The sequence below is a fragment of the Lepisma saccharinum genome, chromosome 4 (assembly GCF_977018435.1).
Source record: "Lepisma saccharinum chromosome 4, izLepSacc3.1, whole genome shotgun sequence".
NCBI lineage: Eukaryota > Metazoa > Arthropoda > Insecta > Zygentoma > Lepismatidae > Lepisma > Lepisma saccharinum.
In genome coordinates, this window is record NC_139232.1 from 27,129,156 (window position 1) to 27,151,189 (window position 22,034).

Here is a 22,034-nt window from a genome sequence, read left to right on the forward strand (position 1 = left end):
TGTGGCCATTCCCCATCCAGGATGAAGTCTGAAGCATTTATTTTTATTTTCTTAATTTTGCAACTATATCTGAGTAGGGGACCATTAAATAAACGTTGAGAGGAAAGAGAGGTCAAGAAAAAGTCAAGAATTTTGGATTTGTTATTTTAGTAGACACCCTGTTATTGTTCTTAAGTAATAACAGAAAATATATAAATTAATTGTTCATAAGTTGTAATAATATATTGTGATAATATTACATCGTTCGGAAAGTAAGTTCCATCATGCAATAAAAGAGTCATTCCATGTGAAATCACCCAATTTTAAATCAATTGGTTGCTTGACCATTTTTTAAATTTTTTATATTTTCACCATAGGTGGTCTTGCTAGTGACCTGCTCAAAAAGAATTTTTTTTTAAAAAAAATCTTCCGCCATCTTGGATTTCTGCTCATTTTTCATCACTGCGGGAAGCAAAAATGAGTGTTTACAAGGGTTTTGAAAAAAGGTTGCTGTGTGATTTCTATTACAGATGGAATGTTCTAGTTTTCACTGCCTGAAAGTAGAGATTCTGGCCTTTCAGAAAATGTATATATATGTAAGGTAAGAATTAAGTAACTGGGACTTGAATGGGTTTCAATATAACCATCGTTATATTGAAATTTTGCCAATTTTAAAGGTCTGTAAAATCAAAAGGGCTTAAAACCACAGGATGGAATTATTTTTGCAAGAACTATGAGTGGAAGGCTTTTCAGCCATGGTGAAACAAATCCGGGGTTGTAAGCCCTTCTGTCCGATTTTTAGTTCCGAAATCCGAAAATTTCCAAAATTTGTGAATTTCAAGGTCAAATATCTCTAAAGGGGGACCTGCCAAAAATTAGAAATTTTGGCCATGGATACTCCTACTAGTACTTAATAAAACCTGTGAATTTCATTTTGGGGTTCACACCGATGTTCATGTTACAGGCTGTCAAATATCTATAAAAATGACATCGTGAAAACATAATACTAAATAGGCTTAAAGTGACCTGATTTCCATTATTTTATAATCTAGTTATTTTATAAGGGTAAACAGAAATTAAAATAGATAAACTAGTTAGTTACTAGTTGATATATTTCAATATATACTTAGTGTGCTTTTGTTAATAAACATCAAATCAAATCAAAATCACTTTTTGGATTGAGAAGACAAATGTAAGTAAAGAATCAAGAGTACTATTATGGCAGTAAGTATATACAAGTTGCATGCACATGTTTCTTATAAAGGTTTATGAGGGCCTCCCCGATGGTGCAGTGGTAGGGTCGTCGCCTTGCAATCAAGGGGTCCCGGGTTCGATACCCGGTGGAGGCACAAGTGGTTCGGATCCCACTTTAAAACTGTAGGTCCAGTCCCGATTAGCCTTACTGTGCATAAAGTGGACTTAAAACACCAAATCAACTCAACTTAAAGGTTTATGAATATCCAATACTATCAAACCTTACTCAATACATCCACTCTGGTACATAACAATTGTATGCAAAATATAACATAATATATACAACAATTGTCTGTGAAATATAACATAAGCTACCTGTAAAATATGACAAGCATTTAAACGCTTGAGAATATACGTATTCAAGTTCTTCCTCTATTTTTTGTATCCCAGTTACATATACCACTATGATATACACAGTTTGCAATTCAATATATTACATCACAATGACTTTTACAATTCCATATATCACTACACATAATACAACATTACATCAATATATATATACACACTATCTACACATGGACATCAAAGTTACAGGGTATCTTGCCTGTCTCTCAATCCATGGAGCCATGAAGAAAAGAAAAAAATATCTGACTGGTGCGTGGTCCCGAAAACACTGATTGGCACGGAGATGATTGATCAACGGACTATTTCTTCTTATGTGCTTGTAACTTTTTGACAGTTCTGTGATTTTCTGTTGAGTAAAATGTTGGATGTTCTCCAAGTTACTTTACCTACATACCACCTGTTATTGTAAATGCAAACGACATTGTCATTTTCAATTATTTCATTAAAATGAAATATTCGTGGTGAGTCATCAATTCTGAACTCTACATGATTAATTTGAAATGATGCAGATATTCTACTGATGAGAAGAGTTGAAGAGTCCTTGGGTATGTAGCAGTGGTGATCTCTTGTTCCTTCAAATCTATGAGCTTCATTGAAGCGGTCATTCAGAAACCCTTGCTCATTTTTTGTCACTTTCAGTCACCATGATGAAGTTTATCCTTTAATATTTTCCACACAAAACTCATACATGTCCTTTGGTGTAAGAATATGGCCCTCAGTTGGTTGCTGCAGACTTGCCTTTGCCACAAGTCTTTTTACCGTCCCACCAATCCCATCACAAGGACCCTTGCCATGGCTTGTGGCAAAAAAATGCCACTCACCAGCCACACCGAAGTCCTGTTTATGCTTACATAAGTTAGAAAAATTCTTACTGTTCTTATATTGGGCTCCTGAGCCATCTGAGAAATAATAAATTTTCTTTAGATTTAGGATGAACGTTTGAACAAATGGAATCAGCTGCTTTTGGAAAGCGTAAACAGCAGTTGTGTTGTGTACAATGCAGTCACTTATAATACAAAGACGTTCGATGCATAGATCATCTGAAGAATTAGTCTTAAAGTAGACACAAAAGGGGTGGACAGTAGCTTGAGCATTAATCCAGTGGTAACTCTGGATTTCATCTTGTACAACAAATGTGAAGTTTTCAGAGAAATCACCAATCACTACACATTCATCCGGAGAAAGACTTTCTTTCGTTCTTTTGCAAAATTCTGATTGACTCTGAGCAATAAAGTGGTGACTTTTTAATTGCAGTAACTTCGAAGCTAAATTTTCTTTAAACTCTGAAATTGTTTCTACAACAGTGATCAAATTGCAACGATCTGTTGGTATCCATTGCTTGTAAGTAATTTTTTTCTCGTCGTCATCATCAGAATTGTCCAAATCAGGATTCAGTTCATGTAATTTTAAGTATTGTGTAATTGTAATTGTAAACTGTGTATATCACAGTGTATATGTGACTGGGATACAAAAAATAGAGGAAGAACTTGAATACATATATTCTCAAGCATTTAAATGCTTGTTATATTTTACAGGTAGCTTATGTTATATTTCGCAAGCCAATAGTTGTATATATTACGTTATATTTCACATACAATTGGTATGTACCAGAGTGGATGTATTGAGTAAGGTTTGATAGTATTGGATATTCATAAACCTTTAAGAAATATGTGCATGCAACTTGTATATACTTACTGACATAATAGTACTCTTGTTTCTTTCGTAACATTTGTCTTCTCAATCCAAAAAGTGATTTTGATTTGATTTGATGTTTATTAACAAAAGCACACTAAGTATATATTGAAATATATCAACTAGTGACTAACTAGTTTATCTATTTTAATTTCTGTTTACCCTTATAAAATAACTAGATTATAAAATAATGGAAATCAGGTCACTTAAAGCCTATTTAGTATTATGTCTTCACGATGTCATTTTTAGAGATATTTGACAGCCTGTAACATGAACATCGGTGTGAACCCCAAAATGAAATTCACAGGATTTATTAAGTACTAGTAGGAGTATCCATGGCCAAAATTTCTAATTTTTGGCAGGTCTCCCTTTAGAGATATTTGACCTTGAAATTCACAAATTTTGGAAATTTTCGGATTTCGGAACTAAAAATCGGACAGAAGGGCTTACAACCCCGGATTTGTTTCACCATGGCTGAAAAGCCTTCCACTCATAGTTCTTGCAAAAATAATTCCATCCTGTGGTTTTAAGCCCTTTTGATTTTACAGACCTTTAAAATTGGCAAAATTTCCCATTACGATGGTTATATTGAAACCCATTCAAGTCCCAGTTACTTAATTCTTACCTTACATATATATACATTTTCTGAAAGGCCAGAATCTCTACTTTCAGGCAGTGAAAACTAGAACATTCCATCTGTAATAGAAATCACACAGCAACCTTTTTTCAAAACCCTTGTAAACACTCATTTTTGCTTCCCGCAGTGATGAAAAATGAGCAGAAATCCAAGATGGCGGAAGATTTTTTTTTAAAAAAAAATTCTTTTTGAGCAGGTCACTAGTAAGACCACCTATGGTGAAAATATAAAAAATTAACAAAATGGTCAAGCAACCACCTCTGGGTGATTTGACATGGAACGACTAAAATGAAAAATATAAATAGTAATATCATGACTCCCGAGTTGCTTTGCCACATGCAGACGAGCATTGTCGTGGAGGAGAATGACACCCTGTCTGAGCATGCCACGTCGTTTGTTTTGTACTGCACGATGCAGGTTTTGAAGTGTCACACAATAGGTTTCGGCATTGGTGTGCCGTCCACGCTCCATAAATTCCACAAGCAAAATACTCTATGCCTATCCCAAAACACAGTGCACATGATTTTTTTTGTTCGTAAGCTTTGGTTTTAGTTGCGTTTTCCGCGGAGTGCCTCCACTCCATGGTGCTTAGTTTCTGTTCTGGGGTTTCATGCAAAACCCATGTCTCGTCTCCAGTCACAATCCGATCTAACAACTCTCCCCCCTCCTCACTATACCGTTTCAAAAACTCTAATGGACTTCCCATTCTTTCCTTTTTTGCATTTTCGGAGAGCTGGTGAGGGACCCAACGGTTACACAATTTGCGAAATTTCAAATTCACTGTTACACTTTCATACAGCACAGTTCTGGAGCCTCAGACTGACGTCTGCACTTCATCAAGGTTGTGGCTACACAAAGCGCATGCGCATTCATACTGCCCCGCTGGCAGCGCCACGGTATTCATCAGTGGAACTTACTTTACGAACGACGTAATATAAAAGACACCTGTACTTCAGACTAGGGAACAAAAATGTTATTTTTTCAAACCTCTCAAAAATTTGGTTACAAGCTCCACACCTACCTAGGGCAGGTGTCTGCCAGGACAGTATCACCAAGGCAACTGATGCCACGGTGTCTGAGTACATTGAGTGATTGACTCATAACTTCAGCACTGATAGATCTGAGTCACTGTACATTGCTCTTTAATTTTGCCTTAGAATATGCTGTTAGGAAGGTAAAAGAAACTAAAGAAGGACTAAAATTAAATGGTGTGACTCAGTTGTTAGCATATGCAGATGATGTAGACTTACTGGGGGATGATGTGAATACAATTAAGAATAATGCTAAAATATTTTTCAAAACTGCTAAAGAGATAGGTTTGGAAGTTAACAAAGAGAAAACTAAATATATGCTTACAGGCCGAAACCAAGTGTTAGGTAATAATCAAAATATAATTATTGACAACAATTCCAAATTCAAATACTTAGGAGTAATATTAACAAATGAAAATTATATTAAAGAGGAAATGAAAAGTAGGCTTAATTCAGGAAATGCATGTTACTTCTCTCTTCATAAACTTTTGTCTTCTCGTTTAATATCTAAGAAACTAAAAGTTAATATATACAAAACCGTAATTTTGCCTGTAGTATTATATGGATGTGAAACTTGGTCCCTTACATTGAAAGAGGAACATAAATTGAGAGTATTTGAAAATAAGATCCTTAGGAAAATCTTTGGACCTAAAAGGGATGAGGAGACAGGTGAGTGGAGAAGGTTACATAATTTAGAACTACATAATTTGTATTCATGTCCAGATATTATTAGAATAATTAAATCAAGAAGACTTAGGTGTGCAGGCCATGTGGCACGAATGGGAGAGGAAAGAGGAGTTTACAGGATTCTTGTTGGGAAACCTGATGGTAGGAGACCTGTAGGAAAGCCAAGAAGAAGATGGAGGGACAACGTTGAGAAGGACCTAAGGGAAATCGGTAGGGATGGAAAAGAGTATATAGAACTTGCTCAAGATAGGGAAAGATGGAAGGCCTGTGTTGCTGCAGCCATGAACCTTCGGGTTTAAGAAGGCTAGGGAGTTAGTTAGTTAGTTATGTCCCATCACATGGAATGTGTATCTGCAATACTTATCTGGCAAGAAGCAATAGAAAATAACTTCCCAAGTGGTGCAAATACATAACATAATTTTGTTCTTACTTTCTTCTACTACAGAATAAACAAGGTGGTTACAGAAGTGAAAGCCTTGAGCGCTAAACACAGTGGAGGGAGAGGGATAGGTGGCATGGGTTGGTGACTTATTGTATACACAAGACAATATTCTCCTCTTGGTCCATATAGCAACAGGCAACTCATTGAATAGGTATGATGCCATTCACTCTTGGTCAGCATAGCCAACAGCTTTATGACCAACAAATAAGAAATCCATTTCTTGGTGCATTATACATGCAAGTCTAAATACTGTATGTCCCAGTCTGAAGATTGGTGTTTCTGTGGTCCTGTTCTTTTGCCAATTTCATCTAATCATCATTCCTCCTCCTCATTGCAATTTGTCTAAAGAGGTGGAAAAGCTATATGAGTTATGAATACAAATCCACATCAATATCAGTAATAAGAACTAATTGTAAGCTGAGACAGTTTATCTTACTGCTTGTTATTTTCAGACACAGAAGATACGGAAGTCGTTCTAAAAGTCGCTCAAGAAGCCGTAGTATTCATAGGTGGCGGTCAAGGTCACGTAGTAGATCTCTCCATCGAAGAAGGTTATCTAGGTCTCCTAGTAGAACTCGCTTGCGGCGTTCTAGAAGTAGAAGTTTAAATCGCAGTAGAAACATTCGACATAGAAGAAAGTCCAAGAGCCAGAGTCCAGTTCCCTCTCAGACACCAAGTGCCAAAGACTTGACTGTTAAAGCCAAAATGAGCGAAACAAGCTTATTTGCGGAATTAGTTAAGGATGAGAAAATGCGGAAAATATATATGGACCGTTTGTCAGCTAACAAAAAGAAGGGTACAGACAGTAGTGACAGTGATGTTGTTTTGGTGGATCCAAAGCCGGATATACCCGAAGAACCAGCTGCTCCACCTGCAAGACCTGAGGTGAGACAAGATCCGCCTGTGGCAGAAATGAAACCGATTCCTGTTCCGTGTGACATGCCTCCGGTGAATCAATACGCCACTGCGATGACTGCGATGAGCCAGAACATGTACGTAACTGGACTTCCCGGCATGTATGCTCCTCACATGAACGCCATGCCTCCAAACATTTTTGTTCCCGGAATGCCTCCAATGCCTAACATGTACGTCCCGAACATGCTCGGACTTGTAACAAATCAGTACATGCCTCCTGCGGCTGCAGTTTTACCTAGTGTTCCTGTGTCTGCACCAGCAAATACTGCTCCGACAAATATGGATATTGTTCCTAAAGAAGATCCGGTTGCAGTACCTATTGAATTAAAGCCGCAAGTGCAGGAAATGAAAAGCGAAGTGGATGGTGTGCATGAAGTGAAACCGAAACCTGATGTAATACCTGAAGCGAAACCCGTTGTTGAAGCGAAGCCAAATGTTGAAGTTATGCAAGAACCAGAAATATCAAAACCCAAAAGTCTCACAAAATTACCCATGCCTCCAGGAATCGATCAAAGTGACTTGGAAAATATAGATTCACCTCCCAGTCTGTCAACAAGTCCTGAGCCGGAGAGACCAGAACCGGAAAAAATTAAGACGCCTCCAAGAAAAAGCATCAAAGACTTACCTATGCCACCAGGTAAGATCATTGAAATTGTATTCTAGTTTTAATTGCATTACATGGTACTAACATTTCTGAATGTTTAATGATTTTCGTAAGTGTGCCGCAAGGAAGTGTGCCCTCTATTATTTGTATTGTATATGAATGTCTTAAAACTAACTAACTTACTTACTGGTCGGCGCTACAGTCCATGTAGGTCCTTGGCCTTCCTGACTACCTCTCTCCATTCATCTCGATCCTCTGCTTTTCTTCTCCATCCTTTAACTCTTAATCTTCTTAGGTCCTCTTCCACATTCTCGATCCATCTTTTCCTGGGCCTACCTCTTCTCCTTCTGGTTTTCCATTGAATATTTTCTTGACAACCCGTGCTTCTTCCATCCTCTGAACATGCCCAGCCCATCGTATTCTACCCTGTTTGATCTTCACTACAATATCTGGCTGGTTAAACAAGTCCTGTACTTCCATATTTGTTCTCATTCTCCATCCCTCTTTATCTCTTACCGCTCCAAATATCCTTCTCAGTATTTTCCTTTCCCACCTTTACAAACAATATTCCTCTCTTACCGGCATCACCCAACTTTCTGAACCATACATTACTGGGTCTTAATATTGTTGTATATATTTTAATTTTTGTCTTCCTACTAACGTTCTTAGATTTAAACACATTTTGCAAAGAAAAATAGCATTGATTTCCACTTGTTATCCTTTCCTGTATTTCTGTAGCTGTCTTGTTATCTGCTGTTATTATTGAGCCCAAATATTTAAAGGCTTCCACCCTTTCATATTATTTTCCATTTATTCTTATGTAAGGTTCTCTTCTGCCTCTTTCTGGATTTCCCATCTTCATATATTTGGTTTTATTTGTGTTCACTTCCAGTCCTAGTTCTTGAGCTTTCTCTTCTAATACTTGATAACTCTCTTCCATAGCTTGCTTATTCCTTGCTATTAAAGCTACATCATCTGCATATGCTACTATTTGTGTTAGTCTATTTAATATTGTTCCTCCAGGGTTGATTGGTAGTTGTCGGATTACTTTTTCCAATGCTAAATTAAATAGTATTGTAGAAAGTTAATCTCCCTGCCTCAGTCCTTTCTCTACTTTAAACATGTTTGTCATTTCCTGTTCAACTCTGACTTTACATTCCATTGTTTTCATTGTCATTTTTGTCAGTCTTATCAATTTCCTTGGGATTCCAAACTCTTTCATTATACTGTGGATCTTATTTCTTTCCAAGCTGTCGTATGCTTGTTTAAAATCGACAAGTGTTCTTGGCCCTCTATTGTTTGTATTATATATGAATATCTTAAAAGACCTCTTCAATACCTCCACCTGAAGCACTATTCTAATGTTCGCTGACGATTGCAAGGTTTTTCAGAGAAATAAAACTGACATCAGATGCACACTTTCTCCAAAATGACATAAATAAATTCTCCGAATGGTGGCAATGATGGAAACTGTCCATAAATGTTCATACATGACAATTTATCTGAAACATAACATTCTTGAAAGTAATTATACACTTAATGACCTCCCTCCGAAAGAACATAGAGATCTTGGTATCCTTATATATTCAAAACTCACTTTTGAAAATCACATCTCAATCATCACAAAAAAGCAATACATATACTAGGCCTACTGTCCAGATCCATAACCTGAAAGCACTTTCCATGTACTTCAAAACATTTGTGTCCCCCATTCTAGAATACTCTTCACCCATCTGGAACATGGCTGGCTGCCCATTCTCATACCTCCAAGATCGACGGTGTTCTCAACTTTTTCCTCCATCGTTCCATATAGTGTGTTGACCTAAGAGAGATCTGCTTGTAAACTTTCACATTAATACTCCAGAATCTTAGGTACATTACAGATATGAAATTACTGTATAAGACAGTGGTTCTCAAACTGTGATACGTGTAATCCCAGGGATACATGAACGACTTGAAGGGGTTACAGGAGCACACTTGGAAGAGAAATGTCGAGAATACCCATACGGCAACATTTTTGCTGCAGGTATATAGAGCAGACTTCATAACTTTAACACTCAACAGGAAAATAAAGCTGATTTTGTCACTGACACACTTATCTTTTTTCATATGTTTTGAAATAAAATACTCATTCAAGTATTGGGACCGAATCTCTGCTTGAAAGTTTCAAGTGCACTACCAAATATCAAGAAACTGTATCAGACTATGCAGGCACATCCTTCTCACTTGAAACTCTTGAGAATTTACAATAAAAACTCCAAAATTGTGCAACTTATTTTTGTTCTTTACTTTCTTTTCAACAACTCTGGGAAAAAAATATTAAAGTTTTTTATGTACTACTTTGCATATATGCATTTCACATTTTTATTTTTGTAACTAATCATAAAGATTGTAAAATAGAATCACCCAATAAAATAATAAACGTAGGAGTCTATTGTTTATTTGTTTACAATCTTTCCACATCCAGCCTAGATGCCATTTTACTTTATTGCAGATACACACCTCCAAAATATTAAAAATGTTCCACTAATCAGACCCAAAAAAATCCCCCAAACCCACTATTCGGAGATAACCTATGATGGGGGTACATTAGACGTTTAGTTAGGACTTAAGGGTACAGTGAGAAAAAGTTTTAGAACCACTGGTATGAGATCATTAATTGAAGCATAAGATGTAGCATCCCACTCCATGAACTTTCCCTCAGAGTGCCTAGACATAGAACATCGAGCACCACACTGCAACTCCCAGACTCTAGCTCCTTCAACGATCCTTATTTCATAAGCTTCCTAATCAGTTTAACAATATCTCAAACCAAGTAGATATATTCAGATCATATTTTTCTTTTATCAACAACTTAGAAAAAATTGTAATGAGATTGTGAAACTCAACTGTGTTTATCTTGCCACTGTTATGTTTTGTCGTGTTTTTTTCCCCCTTGTTTCTTTCTGATTTAAAATGGCTTCTGCCGTGCTGGAATTTCAATAAATAAGTTTTATAGGAGTAGTAGGAAGTCTTTTAGAATACTTGCAACGATTGTGGATTAAATTTAAAGCTTGGAGAAACTAATTATCACAGTTAGAAGTTTCACTAAGTATTATTTATCAGAGAAATCATGATTTGAAAAGTAGCTTATATGAGCATCTTCACTTCCTAGTAGAGATGGGCCGATATGAAATTTTGGTCTATACCGATAAAGTACCAATATAAAATTTACCGATACCGATAACCGATATTCTACCAATCAGGTATAAAATTAGAAATGGTCCTTGAAGAACCTGAAATGTTCATTGATCTCCTTAATAAATGTGTGTTTCGTGGTGACTGCAGTGCAAAAGAAGTTGAATATTTAGACATTTACTTTTTTAGAAACAAGGGCATGGAGATTATCCATAAAAATTACAACAAAATGGAGAATTTTGCACTAAATTATCAGATATTTATCGATATCGATAAACAGATACACCGATATGCCTATATCGGCTGATACCGATTAATCGGTCCCATCCCTACTTCCTAGTAAGCTGCTGTTCTTGGTTTACTGTTCGTCTCTGAACTGGATTATATGGAAAGTTGGAAGAGGGTTTCGTGTTGAGACCAGATATCACGTGATTAGCCATAGGAAGCATTTAGGGATTATTATTTTAATACCAAGGGTGGCACTAAACCTTGTTCTAAACTAGCTAGTCTACTTATGAATTACCCCCTCCCTCTGTAGTGTACTATCTATAAAAGATAATGTTTGATTCTTTAGAACTGGTACATAGAATGTAACCCCATTCAATCTTCTGCAGTGTTTTCTTTTGAAATTTATTTGCATTCAGAGTGTACATATCTGTGAATTTTATTAACACTAAAATATGCACTTCTTTTTTTGTTATTTTAGATTATTCCGGCTTTTCTTCACCTGCGGAGAATTCAGAACCTGAAAGGAGGGATCCATCAGTCCTTGGTAAGTCCCATCTCATAATGCAGGCTCATCAGTTTATTTTTTAAAAATATGTAATTTATGTCTGCTATTTAGTAAGTTGTATATTTAATAAATTTGGCAAATATGTACAAGGTCTAGTGTAACATAATCAGGTTTATTCCCTTCACAATACTTCCCTACACTATTAATACACTGTTCTCAGCATTTCTTGTCCTGTTGGAATCCATATCAACATGCATTTTGTGGAACAGGTCCCATAGCATTTTTTTTTATTGTATAGAAAAATGATCTTTTCAAGGTGAATTTCATCCTTGGAAACAGAAGATTGCAAGTGCCAAATCAGGAGAATAAGGGGCTGGGTACAGTAGTTATGTTATGCTTTGTGGTGTCATGTCATGGTGGTGCGTCAATGTTTGATTTATCCATGTTTCAGGCCTCAAAAAAATGCTTCAAGCACAGAATTGTACGTTCTAAGAATCAGCAGCAGTAGTAGAGTAGTTCAGTTTCTTTGACTTTGAATTTTTAAATTTTAAACCCAATTTATCCACATAGAGGTTAATCAGGACTGGACCAACAGTTTAAAGTGTGATGTGAACCACTATGTGCCTCCACTGGTGTACTGAACCCGGGATCCCTTAATTACAAGGTGACAATGTTACAACTATGACACCGGGAGGCTCCATGTATACGGTGAATTCTTGATATCGGTAGATGAACCTTGAGGGAGCTTTCAGAATGAAATGACAAGCTGCACATGTCACTAGCATATCAATCAGAATGGGCCAGTTTCTCAATGGTATGCATCCTGTCTGCTAGTCACACATGCACTAGTATATAATATACCAGTGCTTGCACTAAGGTAATAAATTTGGAGTCATTTGACTCCTGTGCCGTAAGGTTTGTACGTAACATAGAATTTTTGGGAGTGAGAATTTCTGTAACATGTCGTAATCAAACAAAAAACATTTAGTGGAATTTAAGTGCATAATGCACTCACCTTTATTTTCCTTTCAAAGCATGATTTTTTAATATTTTTTTTTTGTATTTATGTCTACATTAAAAGGCAGAAAAATATTTACATCAGTGTTTATTTTGTTTCTTACTTTACCAGTTCTAGTTAGTACTATTAGGCAATCAGCACACAATAGTAATTTTTCGTCACTAAAAATACATTGTAACACTACTATTAAACAGATTCTTCTTGTAGGTTCACATAACCACTTTTTAGAGATGCAAAATAATATACGGTTATTTTAAGTAAATTTTTTATTTTATTTCTCATTCTTACGGAAGTGTAAAGTGACTAGTCATGTAAAGTTGTATGTGTGTGTGTTGTTATCTTGACTTGAGAAAGTTCTTGGAAACCTGGATGAAACTTCACATGAAAAATAAAATGAAAACCACTTGAGATAACCCTATATTATTTTGCATCAGACTCTTCTTTGGATACCTGCCTTTGACCTGACAAAATGAAAGTCAACATCCAGTATTCTGCTGCAAGAAGGAAAGTAACTCTACTAAACTTACAAAACACTAAGTTGTTTACCAAGGCAGTTTATTAAGATATAAAAACACTTAATGGATAATTTGGGTAGCGAACAAGCGAGGATTCTGTCCGTGTGGCATTGACGTGGTTGACAAATCGTGTGGTACATATTCTGTATTTAGGAAAAGTAAACGCTGGCCATTGACCATTTTTCTTTTGGATTGCCAAATGTTGCCGGAATAAATGCATGTATTATTTATAAGAACAATGTAGGCCTTGATCAACAAGTTCTAAAAAGAATATTCCTAAAACAATTGGGCAAGCAATTGGCTAAGGCCCATATTGCAAGTCGTGCTTCCAATCAAACGCTACCACTTCACATCAAGGCTGGTGCCAAGCATCTCAGCGGAGTTCCGGAAGAGCCAAGACAAAGGGAAAAGAGAGCTTCCGGTCGCTGTGAAATCTGCCCATGAAGCAAGGACCAGAAAACTCGGTCATCGTGCTGTATCTGTAACAAGCTTCTGTGCAAAGAGCACACCTTCATCTACTGCGAAGAATGCCGTCCAGAATAAATTTGAACATTCACTCACAAAAACCTTTGTCAGTAGCTAAGTAACATGTTGTAAATTTGATTTAAATTTTATATTTTTTTATAAATGTATCTGTTTAAATAATAAGGCCGCGGTGGCTCAGTCGGTAACGCGTCTGACTACCATGCTAAAGGTCCCGGGTTCGATCCCCGGCCGGTTCAAATCCGGGAACTTTTCTAAAGATGGAAGCGGCCCCGGCGCCCACCCAGCATCGAATAACATGGGTACCTGGGGGAAACACGGGGGGTAAAGGCGGTCAGGGGCGTGATGCTGATCACATCACCCCCACTCACGACCGGATCAAGAAAGTGTGGGGCGTTACCCCCACACCTCCTATACGCCTTCATGGCGTAGTGCTATGCACAGGGGAGCACTTTACCTTTTTTATCTGTTTAAATAATACTCTTGTTTAGATTTTATCACATCCAAAAAAGCACTCTAAAAATTTTGTTGGTTTGGGAAAAAGTTTTTATGAAATCATAAACAGCTGGCTAAATTGATGGTGATTTACTAATAAATTTGTATAATAAACCTATGACTAAAATACCTTCAGTTGTTTCATTGCCCTGTCTTGTAACCACAGGAAAGTAAAAAAACTATTATTTTTTGGGTACAGTTAACATTTTTAGTTTTTTTAACGATACTTTAAAATACAGAAAAAAAATGTAACTATCTAATCAACAATTATTCAAATCACTATACAGTTGTTTTATATAGCTAAAATATGATTAACTATTATGGAAAAGACTAATTGTTAACAAAAAAAAAACAAAAAATCTTTTTTACTCATACATTTGTAAAAACTGCAATATAAAGTGTGGGGTGAAAAACACCCCATGCGTGTGGTTGTGTCGCAAATATTCACACGTGTTCATAAGGGTTAATAGACAGATTTTTACTGCAACTTACCTTAAACTTCTTGTCAGTGAAGAATCCATTTAAATTTAATATTACTGTAGCTATTTTCTGATATTTTCTTCCCCAGATCCTTTCCTTGCTAACCACTCCTTCAGCCATTGTTTTTCTTTTGATCGCTTCCAGAATTGCTCTTCTTTCACCAACTCTTCCCAGCACAGTTTTATTTCTTACTTTTTCCATTTCACATACTCCATGATTTGCCATAACCACATTTCTGAAGCTTCTAACCACTTTTCCTCACTTCTTTGTTAGGTTCAGGTTTCTGCTCCAACAATGGCTGCGTTGAGACACTGAGCCATTGTGGAGCGCCTCACTTGTGAGCGATCACCAGGAAACCTGAAGTTCTTCGAACTCTGCAGCTAAGTGATTACATTGCACAGCCAATTTTCATCTGCTGCAAACAAATGATCATCGTTTACAGTCGTACTGGACGGCAAGTTGTGCTGTTGTCGAACGTTCATGATGGATAACAAGATTCTTGCAAATCTTGTACAGTTTTTTGGTGACTGGTTTTATGAATGTTTTACTAAATGCTACAATGCATCTTGCAGAACTGCCCAATTTAGAAACAAACATACCAGATGAAAGGTATTCAGTACGAAATGAAAGCTATTAAATTTTCAACCCAAAAGTATATGTGGAAATTACTGAAAACTGAAGATTGGAGCTCAAACAGATATTGAACCTGATTTTTGATGTTACAGTGGTAAAACACTGACACTTTAGTACCAAAGAACAATACTCGATTCTTAATTGTACCTAGCTCCTCGGCAGCAGAGGATATGAAAAAATTGTGAATAACATTTTATTTTTAAATAAATAGTATATATAAGTATAGAACTACTTATATGCTTGTAGACCACTATGAATTTCTGCATTAGCTGTGACTGTGTAAATTGTATCCTCAAATTTGTAGGGTATCGTGGATTTGGCTTCCTTTTTCTTTGCCATGTTTACTGAACGGGTTCACTACAGTAAGCATATTTAACAGGCGATCAAAACAATGGCATCCGTTTGCTGAGCATGTTGTTTGACCAAATCACTCCGCAGCAGCTCAGTCCTCCGAACATGACCAATGCTACCTTTCAGTCTTTTTTTTCATCATACATAATGTAAGGGGAGACACACTCATATATCAAAGTTTCTTCTATGTAATTCATCCTGAAAATTTCTTTATGGTATGCATCCAAAGTTCTAGTCCTTGGAGTCACAATCAGGATAATTATTTGTGAGGTGCGTGTATTGTGTGCTGATTCCTAGGTTTATTATGTAAGGTTAGCTGCGAAGAAAGATTAGGTATTATTTTAATTTTTGTGTGTAAGATTTGTTTTGGTAACTGCCTTATCAGCATAGTGACAAACATATGTAGTGCTGATACACCCTTAACACTCTTAGGGAGATTTCAGAGTGAAGCGACATCACTTGGAAACCAACCGTCAGAAATTAATGCAACCTCTAGAGTAGAAGCAACACAAGAAGCTGCACATATTCCATGTTGTTTCGGTCTGAAATCTCCCTAAATGTCAATCATTTACAGTAACTATACATGAGAAAACTTTCTCCTTTTTTGTGGCACAGTTTTGCATTAATTGTTCTATCTGCAGTAATCACAATTTGGTATAATCAGTCTGTTATTTTTGGACACACATTCTGCTGTGATATTAACCAGCATTTCAGCTTATTTTATATTTAGCAATACATCTGACATGTGAAAAGTTTCATAAGAACCTGCAATTAAGTTTAACCTGATTGTTTCTGATGTGTGAGCTCAGTTCTTAGAAGTATTTAGCACAAATTTATGTTGAATGCTTGTCTCTTCTAGTTCCAGGCACTGAAGATTTGAGTCCTGATGAAGACTTACCATCACCCCCAGTCCTTAAAGAGAAGAAACAAAAGGGATCAAAAGCAAAAACAAAAAGGCCAAAAATAGTTACGCGGAGAAGAGATTCAAAAATCACTACTGTATCAGGGAAGGACTGGGGTGAACGTTGTGTGGATGTGTTTGAAGTAATAATTCAAATTGGTGAAGGAACTTACGGTCAAGTATACAAGGCAAAGGATAGAGAAACTGGTAAGGACGTTTGGTTTTTATTTATTAATCTTTGTTGAAGGTGTAAATTTCATTTAAGCAGTTCCAATTTCATAATAGATTTTTGGATTGTATGTGCATGTACTCTCTCTCTTCTGAATCCAATAAGGTCTGGCACCATAGTGGCTCCCTGATACCTGATGGAGTTGAATGTGCTAATTATGTTGTATGCCCCAAAATATAATAATTAATTGTTTTGACTTCATATTTTTTTTTTTTCAGGTGATATGGTGGCATTAAAGAAAGTGAGACTGGAGAATGAAAAGGAAGGTTTTCCAATTACTGCGGTTCGAGAAATCAAAATTTTGAGGCAACTTAACCATAAAAACATTGTAAATTTAAGGGAGATTGTAACAGATAAGCAAGATGCTCTTGATTTCAGAAAGGTAAGCTTGCTTTTTTTTCCACCCACAATTTTAAAGATTTGATATGATACTGTTGCTTGATCACATGAACATTCAAATTGAAAGTAGGTTTAGACTTAACAATTCTGTGAATGTTACTGACGATGGTTCTTTATTAGCATGCAATGTTAACTGGGAATTATCCATGGTTTAATGCTTTTACGTATACTCATTCTAACACCACGTTTTGAGAGAGCACCTCTTCTCTCACCTTCGGTGAACAGATTTATTTTTGCCATTGCACAGTGGGCCAGAATTCTTAAAATAGGGACAAAAATCAAAATTCCTACTTTAAAGCAGAGCCTTTAAACCATTAAGTTTCCTGTAGAGCAATGATGGGGCTGCCTCAAAATGCAAAAAGTTCCATGCAGGTGTTAACATAAATGGGGATTTAAGGTGGGCAAAACCCATACATTTGTTAAATGCCATTTCACAGCTGTCTCGCACACAGTTTCACTTATTGAGGCTGGTGTTGAATTATCAGAACGTTATCTGTGGGTGGAGTATGAATTAATTTACTGAATTGTGGGCATTGTTATACAAGCATGTTCATACGCTGCTGTTTTCAGCTGAGTTACAATGACGTATGTTTCTTCCCTTTGACTTTTAAAATTTGTGGGATGAGGTGGGGTGAAGATGTTTATGCCGAATGATTCAATGGGTCTTATAAACTCAACCAGGTGAAAACTGGCTGTCAACTCGTGCCTATTCACAATAATGAAATGGAAAAAGAATATCAGTTGCATGCAGATTCACACTGACAAATATGCCTGCATTGAAATAGAATTGCATTAAAATGGAATAATTAACGTAGGATCTCAGTCCTACATATCTCTCAGCTCCCAATAGGGAAATCTGACAGTTTTTCTTTCATTAGTTTGGAACAAAGCGAGCAGTACATCATCTGCTCAGGTGAGTTACATTTGTGACACTTGACCTACATAAATGAAAACAAATTTGAAAGGTCACTTAAAGAACGGCAAATGCTCAGTACTGACTGTCAATCTTAACGTGCATGGATTTGATTCTAGACTTCTTCCTTGACATGTCGTATCGAATCGAATTCAAGAGGGGGCAGGCTCGTGAAGAAGACAGATCAAAAACAAAAGCCCGAAAACCAAACGTCCAGGAGAAATTCGAATGCTTCATGAGTATTTTCGTTGACAAGCCTAAACAAGATCGTAGTGGCACCTCTAATGATGGCAAAACGTCACACCAATTATTTCAGGATCCTAAAAAGTCAATGGAAATCTCAGGCATCAACGAGGTGTTATTTTATAAACACAATCGTCAAGTCACTGTACGAATGTTCACAGTTTTCGTAAATATGCGTTGGAAACTGTGAAACTTCTTGTAGCAGAATATTTTTGGTATTATATGCCCGATAGCATACACAAGATCTTGGTGCATGGTCCAGATGCCATTTGAACAGCTGTCCTTCCAGCCAGCAGTTCTCTGAGAAGGTTCAAGTAGCGACAGCTCCCAAATTTCAGCCAACGAAGATCTGATGCATCATCTGCTTATATCGTCTGATCCACTAACATGAAGCCTTCGGCCTTTGCCTGCTAAGAAATCACGCACACTATAAGAAGGCGTCACTCACTTGCTCGGCATCACAGTGTGTCAGATGAACCCCAACAATCTGCCTGACCAATTGAAAATCTATCCACAACTAACAATGAAAGTGAAGGTTAAGGTTTATCTCAGTCAGTATATGAACACAATGTACTTTAGTAAAATGTATATCGTATTGTAAGGTAGGTGAAAAACATCGTGCCCACTGCATGAAGGAATATGGGGGAATGTGGAGGCTCAACACATTCATGATGTCGGTCATTTGTGGAGGTAATGCGATCAGCACTATGATGACCCACTTCCCTTCCCTCCCTGGTTGCCTCTTAAGTACACATTTATTACATGGTCTGTCAACCCAACCTGCTTTTATGCAGGACCAGGCAGGAAAAAATCTGACCTGGATCACCCACCCCAAGAATCAACCCAAGTCCCAGCTTGGTAGTGTGTTCATGTCAACAAGCACAGGATTTTACTGATTTTATGTGATATAACACAACTGTAGTTTTCCTCAGTACATGAGCGCAGGTCATTCTTTGTACACAACATGTTACTTTATTATTTTGTACTGCTATCATGTGTATAACTACAGAATTTGGATCATTTAATGTATTTTATGTATTATATTATTTTATTAGAAATACTGACTACGTAAAGTTTCTCTATTCACCAATTCAGATTTTTGTCCCCATTTTCAAAATTCTGGACCACTGTGCATTGGTGGGAATCGAACATCTGTCATACTTGTGATTTGACCTCAAATAATCTTTCTGAACGGAACTACATTCACAGTTTGAGCCTCGTAGAGGTACTGCCCCTCTGTATTCCAAATAGATATGTACTGGCTTCTATCAATAATAACCATGGGTTCACCACTGTCAACAATACTTAGCAACATAGACATGAAACACTTTGAACTTCCCTCATCCAAAGCACCAGATGATAGATATATCCATATAGATACCATACACTACCAGATTTTCTCCCAGCATCTGAATAGTATTCATCAATTAGGTTTAGAATTAAACAAAAGAAACACCTGCAATTCTTAGATACCCTAGTGGATAGATCCAGAAATTAAAATACCAACAGCTGTGTCGTCTAGTCTGTAGGGCATCTGACTACCACATGGGAGACCAAAGTTAGATTCCCAGGGTGGGTGATCTAATGTTGGAATTTTTCTGACCTTGTCCTTCCTAAAGGTAGCCACAGTGTTATGCTGATCACATCACCTCCAAAATGGCCGAGATTGAAAAATGTGTGTGGCCCTATATAGATTAAATGAAACTCTGTACATATCCACCAACCATAACTAAGAGAGCAATCTACAGCCAAGCAAATAAACCATGAAACACAAAAACTGACAACAAAGAGACAGTATGCACACCATACCTCCCTGGGTTATTGGAAACAATAATGATGACACTAGGAAGCGTACTGTTACTACGGGCACATATTTTTGGTAAATAAAAAAGCAACATTTCGGTACAAAGAAAAAGTCAATTTCGGTTTCAAAAGTGGTAAATAGAATACAATTTTGCTGTTATAGTGGTGAAAAAGTGGTATATAAAATGACATTTTGGTTTTAAAATTGTGACTATAATCCCAAATTTGATTTAAAAACTGCACTTGCTACACAAAATAAACATATCCCTTCTGATAGCACATTTATGTTGTTACCAGAATACTAAGTTTATTTCTGTATATAGGGGTCTGTTTTTGCTTCTCAAATATTTACAGCAGATTTCATTAATGTTCCGTGAATTGCATAACGTGCAGGATAATTCTGACCTCGGAAAGTGTCGAAGCGGTACATAAAGTATAAATTTCGTGTTTAAGAGTCTATTTTGCATTTTGCAGTTCATTTTGCATTATTTCGTGACAAAACAGGTGGGAAAATGCACTTCACACATGAAAAATTAACATAAAAATGTGTTTTTTCACATTTTGTGTTTCCTTCAAAAACAAAATATGCATGCCTCTAACTATTACATACCAAACCAGAAAACCCCATACAAGCTAACAAAAACCGCATATACAACATACCATGTGAATGCAGGTGAGCTTACATAGGAGAATGTGGACACCTTGTAGGGAAGAGGATAGGTGAACACAAGCAGCACACATGCAAAGGTGAAATGGATATCGAAAATATCCGAACATGACATAGAATTCAATGGAACAACGTAACAGAACTACACAAAGGACTAAATTGGAAAGTGAGGAAAACCAAAGATAGCATATCAATGACTCAAAACCGTACAAGACATCTCAGTGTAGAATGGTTCCCTCTTTTCAGAAAATAGAAATAGTAGCGTAAATGGAGCAGAAAGTAGCAAGGGGTGCCAAGGGCATGTTAGTTAGTATACCAGATTTATAGTAAAATCACAATTATGTCACTGGTTTGATTCCCACCACCTGCAAAAATAAATTTGTTTACCTGAATGTGGGAGACATAATGTTAGTAGTAAACCATGGATAGTGTCCAATTAACATGGCATACTAGGTTCAGACTTAATATGCAGTAGACATAATTATTACTAGCCTTAAACTTTGTTATTCAGATAAGTGGCTCTGAGCCACAAGTGATGTAACTCTACTTTTCATGGAGATGGAGTTTGTGTGTATAACACAGAACTGTGTGTGAACATTTCCATGCTAGAAGTATCCCCTGAGTTGCTTGCTCATAGAGGCACGACCATGTTTGTGCTTCAACAGCTAAACATAATACAAGGTGTACACAAATGAATGTCAGTGTTTCAAGCATGTGTATTTTCTCTGCAATATACATTACAATAATGAATCATGGCTGAGATGGAAGAGTAACTCAGTGAGTTTCCATACACGTTATGGTCAGAACTGAACATCACATGACTAAAAAAACTCATCATCTTCTTGATCTAGCATTTGTTCGCAGAAATTGTTAACATGATCTGCGTGGTGTAGGGCCTGTAATGGCTGCAGGTGGTAGAGTCTCAGTCGGAGTAATTTTCTTAACACTTTCAACACTGTCATGGTCGGCATTGTTAGTTCTCAACTTACCTGCTGTACAGATTTCCTAGGACTCTGCACAAAAGTCACTCTGACACATTCCACTTTCTTATCTGACACACGAGGTCGTGTGTGTCTTCCCCTTACACAGGCACATGTCGTCTGGAATTGGTTATACCCTCTACGAATGTTGTCAGATGGGGTGTCTCATCCAAATCTTCTCCGATAGGCCCGTTGGATTGTAATCACTAATTTACACCTTGCAAATTCCAAGACACAAAAAGCCTTACACTCGGGAGTCGTTGCTATCTTTACAACTGGCACTGTCATGCGGCGCTGGCACAAATGCATCGAACGTGATGGCAACTGTGTGGAAGGATAACTGTGAGTAGAGGACACTACAGACAAACTATATGTATGTTCATTGTTTCAATCTTTCCATTATTAAACAAATTATACCTCAACAG

The 22,034-nt window shown here is 36.9% G+C and overlaps 1 protein-coding gene across 3 annotated transcripts in view; it reads left to right on the forward strand.

Moving 5' to 3' along the window:
• Positions 1 to 22,034, forward strand: part of Cdk12 (Cyclin-dependent kinase 12) — a 92,601-nt gene that overhangs the window by 32,299 nt on the left and 38,268 nt on the right. For all 3 annotated transcript variants that reach the window (XR_014441589.1, XM_083120369.1, XM_083120370.1), the window contains exons 3-6: positions 6,523 to 7,622; positions 11,473 to 11,538; positions 16,334 to 16,582; positions 16,823 to 16,986. Coding sequence is in view for 2 of the 3 variants with exons in the window: in XM_083120369.1 (XP_082976495.1) it covers positions 6,523 to 7,622; positions 11,473 to 11,538; positions 16,334 to 16,582; positions 16,823 to 16,986 (1,579 nt within the window). In the remaining variant the exon portion in view is untranslated. The remainder of the gene's footprint in view (positions 1 to 6,522; positions 7,623 to 11,472; positions 11,539 to 16,333; positions 16,583 to 16,822; positions 16,987 to 22,034) is intronic.